This window comes from Rana temporaria, chromosome 2, assembly GCF_905171775.1.
Source record: "Rana temporaria chromosome 2, aRanTem1.1, whole genome shotgun sequence".
Classification (NCBI taxonomy): domain Eukaryota; kingdom Metazoa; phylum Chordata; class Amphibia; order Anura; family Ranidae; genus Rana; species Rana temporaria.
Genome location: NC_053490.1, coordinates 384,705,473 through 384,712,035, shown reverse-complemented (window position 1 = coordinate 384,712,035; position 6,563 = coordinate 384,705,473). Strand labels below are relative to the sequence as shown.

The 6,563-nt window shown below is 43.6% G+C and overlaps 1 protein-coding gene across 1 annotated transcript in view; it reads right to left on the bottom strand.

The window, feature by feature from the left end:
- Positions 1–3,309: 3,309 nt before the first annotated feature.
- LOC120927332 (sodium/potassium-transporting ATPase subunit beta-1-interacting protein 1-like) overlaps positions 3,310–6,563 on the bottom strand; it is a 64,870-nt gene continuing 61,616 nt past the window's right edge. The window contains exon 4 of the mRNA XM_040337926.1: positions 3,310–3,624. Coding sequence (XP_040193860.1) covers positions 3,325–3,624 — 300 coding nt within the window. The 3' untranslated portion in view covers positions 3,310–3,324. The remainder of the gene's footprint in view (positions 3,625–6,563) is intronic.

Here is a 6,563-nt window from a genome sequence, read left to right as displayed (position 1 = left end):
CCAAGGTAAAGGAAAAAAAATCTACCTTTACAACCCTTTCCTGGCCCCTTTAACACTGATGGAGTCAACCAGCGGATCCACCTACTCAGCAGGGATCTCCTCTCTGATCTCCGCTTAGCAGGTGGATAACAGGTCCGTGTCCACTCCATTGATGTCCCGCTGTCCTCTATGGGCTGTCGAATGGAAACGGAACCATCTGTTCCTTTCCATTGGACTGTCATCTGATCTCATCTGCCAGATGGATGGGGAACAGATCCCTATCCATCACTTTTTAGTGGACTGGATCGGATGTCAGCAGGTGTTAAAGTACACATTCACATTAACATCTGCTGCTCCATAGAGAGCAATGGATAGTCCAATTGGGTCTGCATGTCAGTTTAATCCATTCGTGTGAAAAAGGCTTTACAGCCTGAAAATTAGTAGAAACTTCTGCTCCAACAAGGAGAGAACACAAGTGAATACCAGTGCACAAATCACACACCTGCACATTCCAGACAAGCTCTCTTTCAAATGTAAAATCTATATTTTAATTGGGGATGCTTACCTGGCAGTACACCCACCTACCTACACAAACTTTCCTGTGGGCTGTAAGCTAAATTGACCCATAAGGCCTCATGCACACTGGACATTTTGCAAACTCTCCTAGAAGCCTTTCCTCCCGGCAGCAGCATTTAGGCAGAAAAAAGCCTGACACTTGTAAAAGTGTCTAAAGATTTTACAAGCTTTTAGGTGTGTTTACAGGCATCTAGAGCTTGAGTGTTAATTCATTTAATTGGCCAGAATAATCATTTATTCTGCCCATTGAACTCAATTAACGCTCAAGGACTAAATGCGCCTAGCATTAAAGTGGATGTAAACCCCCCATACACCCAGTGAAGTGAACAGCCTCAGATGATACACAGAGATTAACCAAATCTCCCTACATAGGTTTTATATGTATATCTGCTGTGTTCACATTTATATACTGTTTAGAAAGTTGAGATCCTGTTAGGAGATTTTCTCTTCCTGGTTAACACAGAGTGTGATGTCTTAGCATACAGCCAAGATAGCTAACATTGCTGATTGGAGGAAAGGCACACACCCCCTCTCATCATAGGCAGAGACTCTCAGAGCTGTTTTGTAATAGGAGCTGCTCTCTGCTACTCTATTTTAGCAACCTCCTTTGACAAAAGATTCAGGCTGCTTTTGTCTAAAAAGTTAAAAAATATGTCAGGAGTTTTCAGGCTGATAACAGAGGAACTGTTCAGAAGAAAGCTATAAGACTTAGCTCATTGAAAAGAGATAACAAAATACTGGAGATATATGTGCCCAGCTGACATTTCATGAATCAGGTTTACATCCACTTTAGCAGCGCCAAAAAAACCCCACACCTGACGCCCCTAGAGGCAGCTGCAAAAATGTCCAGTGTGCATGAGGCCTTAGCAACAAAGATTATTGATAAGTAAGAACATGTTTTTAGTAACCTACTGACAGAAAAGTAAAACACCTGGGGCTAGATTCAGATAGGTTAGCGGATCTTTAGATCCGCGTAACCTATCTGATTTACGATCCGCCGGCGCAAGTTTTTGAGGCAAGTGCTTTATTCAGAAAGCACTTGCCTCTAAAGTTGCGGCGGCGTATCGTAAATCCCCCAGCGGAATTTAAATTCCGCGGCTAGGGGACGTGTAGAATTTAAATCAGGCGCGTCCCTGCGCCGAACGAACTGCACATGCGCCGTCCGCTAAATTTCCCAGCGTGCATTGCTCCAAATGACGTCGCTAGGACGTCATTGGTTTAGACGTGAACGTAAATTACCTCCATCCGTATTTGTGACCGACTTACGCAAGCGACGTAAAAAATTCAAAATTCGATCCGGGAAAGACGGCCATACTTAACATAGGATACGCCGCATATAGCAGGGGTAACTATACGCTGGAAAAAGCCGAACACAAACGACGTAAAAAAAAAGCTCCGGGCGGTCGTTTGTTTCTGAATCGGCGTAACTCCTCATTTGCATATTTGTTGCGTATACAAACAGAAGCGCCACCTAGCGGCCAGCGTGAGATTGCAGCCTAAGATCCGACGGTGTAAGTCACTTACACCAGGCGGATCTTTGGGAGATCTATGCGTAACTGATTCTATGAATCAGTCGCATAGATACAACAGACGGAACTCAGAGATACGACGGCGTATCAGGAGATACGCCATCGTATCTCTATCTGAATCTGGCCTCTGGAGTCTGGAGTAAAGGAAATGTTTATTTGGTCCCTTGAAGTAAACCCATAATGCGAGAAACGTGGAGGCTGCCATTACTGTGACATTCTTCTGGAAGTAAAAGTTGTCTGGCTCTCATGACCACCAGTTTTATCAATATTTTAAGTAACTGACCCAGAAAAAGTATGCAAGTAATGACTTCTAACTTTCCCTTTTAAATACTTGTTCCAGATCAGTGATTCAGAAATGATTGAACCCAGTGGATCTGCATAATAGCCAACTGTAAACTAGCATTTTCAGAAGGTCGTCAGTGGCAGGTTTATCCTATTCTTTAGCCCATCTCATCTACTTCTATAAATATAAAAATACCTGTGTTTAGGTAGCAACTTAGGTCTCAGACTTTAAGTATTTACAGACAAAATGTATTTAGGGATAATGTATATAGTAGGGATTGTTTAGAACCTCTGCAGTTTGATTTTTTCAATTTCCTGTTGGAGAGATTTTCCTTTAGTTGGTGTTTTTGTGACCACGCCCCTGTAGTAATGGAAGAATTTCAATGGGGTATACAGTACATACAGCAATACAGTTTCATCCTCCCCAACCCTACTAAATAAAATGTGATTGTAGTGGCACACTGTCTTGGTTAATAGATTTTTCCCTCCCTTCCTGCCTTACAACCATAAGTCCCTATGCTACTACCAGAGAATATCCCGTTAATTAGGAATGGTAGCAATAAATAATAGATCCAATTCCACAGAAACTGCAATAAACTCCACCTTACCATTAGAAGATCCCACTATACATTACATAGTATACACTCTTTGGACACAACTATCCACAGTGAGAACACCACTATTTATATTTCCATAAATTGGAAACCAACATACAGGCTGTGAAAATCTCAGGACTGGGTGGACAATAACGTGAATCCTTTAGCAGATAAAACAGCTCCCAAATAAGAATTTTTTATTTAACTTTGTATGAAGCTCAATTTTAGGATTGTCATCCTGCTAGGAAAATGTTGGGGCCTACAGATATGCTTGACATTTCGTTTTTCAGTATCATTTCCGCGTCATTTAATTTATTCTACTTTCCAGGGCAAAATGTTTCTTTCAGTGTCTTCTCACATTATTATGTAATAGGATGATATAATATTATGTAAACCTGGATTGAAATGTACAATGTAACAATCCTTGAGAGATACTTCTGTGGTTTATCATTGTAAATACTCACCGCTAGAAAAATCTGTAAAGCACTGCTCAGGGCCTCAATATAAGGATAATCAAGAAGACATCCAGTTACTGTTACCATATGGTGATCAGCCAGTGACAGAGGAGCTGTACGAACCGGCGTCACCAGGCAGCCTGGTCCATTTTCCATCCACCATGATCGATGTAAGGAGGTGTTAAAGTTCATTATTAGGTCCCTGTGCTGTGGGAATAGCATTTACAAGAATTACTCCAAGTTTCCACAGACAGCAAGAAAATACAATGTAGTCAAAGACTAGGAACTGCACATTAATATTGGAAATATTTTTCCAAAAGTGACCTGTCTATACGTTTTATTTGCTAGTTAGACGATATATAGAAAATGTTAGTGGTTGATGTAAACAATATCTCTACAATCCTTTCTATCAAATTTGTATAAACAAGATTTACTTATAACTGTTTAAAGCTGAAGTTTAAAAAAAAAAAACATGTTTTTCTCTACAGCTTTAGTTACATTACTTACCTATAATGAGTTTGGCCCCATGACGTGCAGGCTGCTGGATTCTGTAGAAATATTCACTGCAGGGGTGCCCTGTCCTCTTCCTGCTGCTAAACTTCCAGCGCTGCGGGTGTTTAATAGATTAGAGTCTCCAGGCTCAGCTGCACTAAAGATGATCTGACGAGTATGCACTGCTCCTTCCTCCATTGAGAAAAGCTCATTAATTACGCTGCATGGAACTGATCAGGATGTTCAGCAACCTGCACATCATAGGACATACCTCACTACAGGTAAGTAGTGTAAAAAAAAAAAAAACTTCAGCTTTAAGTGGACCTAAACTCATGGTTAAATCTGCAAAGTGAAGTGTTTATGAAGCAGCTCTAATCCTGTGTCCATGACACTTGCCTGTTTTTCTGCAGCAGCCATGAGTTATATTTGTCCAAAACGAGAGGCCAATTTATTTTTCATGCAACATGTAGACCAGGGATATGCAATTAGCGGACCTCCAGCTGTTGCAAAACTACAAGTCCCATCATGCCTCTGCCTCTGGGTGTCATGCTTGTGGCTGTCAGAGTCTTGCTATGCCTCATGGGACTTGTAGTTCTGCAACAGCTGGAGGTCCGCTAATTGCATATCCCTGATGTAGACAATAGTCACTAAAAGATCTGAGCTGAAGGCCAGTTATATTTTATATATTTTTTTTAGATATCCGACCTAGAAAATAGCCTCAGCCAGGGGTTCGCCTAGTGCCCACGGGTGTCCGGGAGCCCGCAGCCAAATACGGGAGTCTCCCGCGACTCGCGGCAGACTTGAGATGTCTGTGCATGTAAACAAGAATCTTTCAGGACAAAAAATATATAAGCTGCCATATCAGACTTTTTTTAAATGACGCATGCTTCCCATCTGTCATGCTTCTCCCTAGTTCATTACATAGTGGGTAGTGGAACCATAATAGTATTTTATGTACAGCAGCACCCAACAAATCCACTCACCTGCTCGCAAAATGCTAGTGGATTTTGAGGGCTGGCGTGTGGCCTGCCTGTGGGCGGGGGGTGGGGGGAGCACCGCCGGTAGCCTGGGTTTGTCGGAGCGATAGTAGGGGAAGAGAAAGGAGAGGAGAGACGCTGCCACCTGGTTGATCAGCGCGCAGGGAACAGCTTTCATTTCAATAGCTGTGTTCCCCGCCGCGTGCCATCATATACAGCCCCCTCCCCTGTCCGTGCAATTTGATAGACAGATCAACCATCCCAGGATTGGACGGGTGATCTGTCTATCAAAGTGCCTGGACAAGGGGAAGGGGCTGTATATTTTGGCACGCGGCGGGGAACACAGCTATTAAAATTAAAGCTGTTCCCTGCACGCTGATCAACCAGGTGGAAAGCGTCTCTCCTCTCCTTTCTCTTCCCATATGGGCCTACAGGATGCATTGGGGAGACAAATCTGCATTGGGGAGACAGAGCTGCATTGGGGAGACAAAGCTGCATTGGGGACACAGAGCTGCATTGGGGAGACAAAGCTGCATTGGGGACACAGAGCTGCATTGGGGACACAGAGCTGCATTTGGGAGACAAAGCTGCATTGGGGACACAGAACTGCATTGGGGAGACAAAACTGCATTGGGGACACAGAGCTGCATTGGGGAGATAAAGCTGCATTGGGGGACACAGAGCTGCATTGGGGACACAGAGCTGCATTGGGGAGACAATGCTGCATTGGGGACACGGAGCTGCATTGGGGACACAGGGCTGCATTGGGGAGACAAAGCTGTATTGGGGACACAGAGCTGCATTGGGGAGACAAAGCTGCATTGGGGACACAGCGTTGCATTGGGGAGACAGAGCTGCATTGGGGACACATAGCTGCATTGGGGAGACAGAGCAGCATTGGGGAGACAGAGCTGCATTGGGGAGACATTGCTGCACTGGGGACACATGGCTGCACTGGCGGACACAGGCTGCCCTAGCAACACATAGCTGCATTGGGGACACAGGCTGAATTGGGAACATATGGCTACACTGGCGGACACGTGGCTGCACTGGCGGACACAGGGCTGCACTGGCGGACACAGGGCTGCACTGGCAGACACATAGCTGCACTGGCAGACACATAGCTGCATTGGGGACACAGGCTGAATTGGGGACACATAGCTAAATTGGGGACACATAGCTGCAATGGGGACACAGATAAAGTTGTTAATATTTATTTTTATAACTTAATTCTGCATAAAACATTTACAGTAAGTGTCATTTCATGAGATAATTTATGAGGGTGGGATTTGGGGCGGGGCATGGTAGGGGTTGGGTGGGGCAACTGGTGGCGAGTAACCCTTGAGGCCTGGCTAGTAGCTTAGGACATGAAATTTTGAGCCCTGATGTACAGTATATGTTTTTTAAAGTGATTTTTCTGTTTAATGTGTTAATATACCACATGTATATATATGTGCTCTTTCCTTATGTTTTCTTTGCTTCCGTTCTGTGCCTTGCTAATTCTATTATTTCACACAAGTCTGTTTTAGGACAATAAATTCTCTGCAATCTCTAATTACATTAAACACCTACAATACACCTATTAGCCAAATACCATGTGATATTTTAGCAAAGTGATATTTTAATGAAAATAAGTGAGTAACTTTGTCATTTTAGTGTGTTAAGGTGCACTGCCAC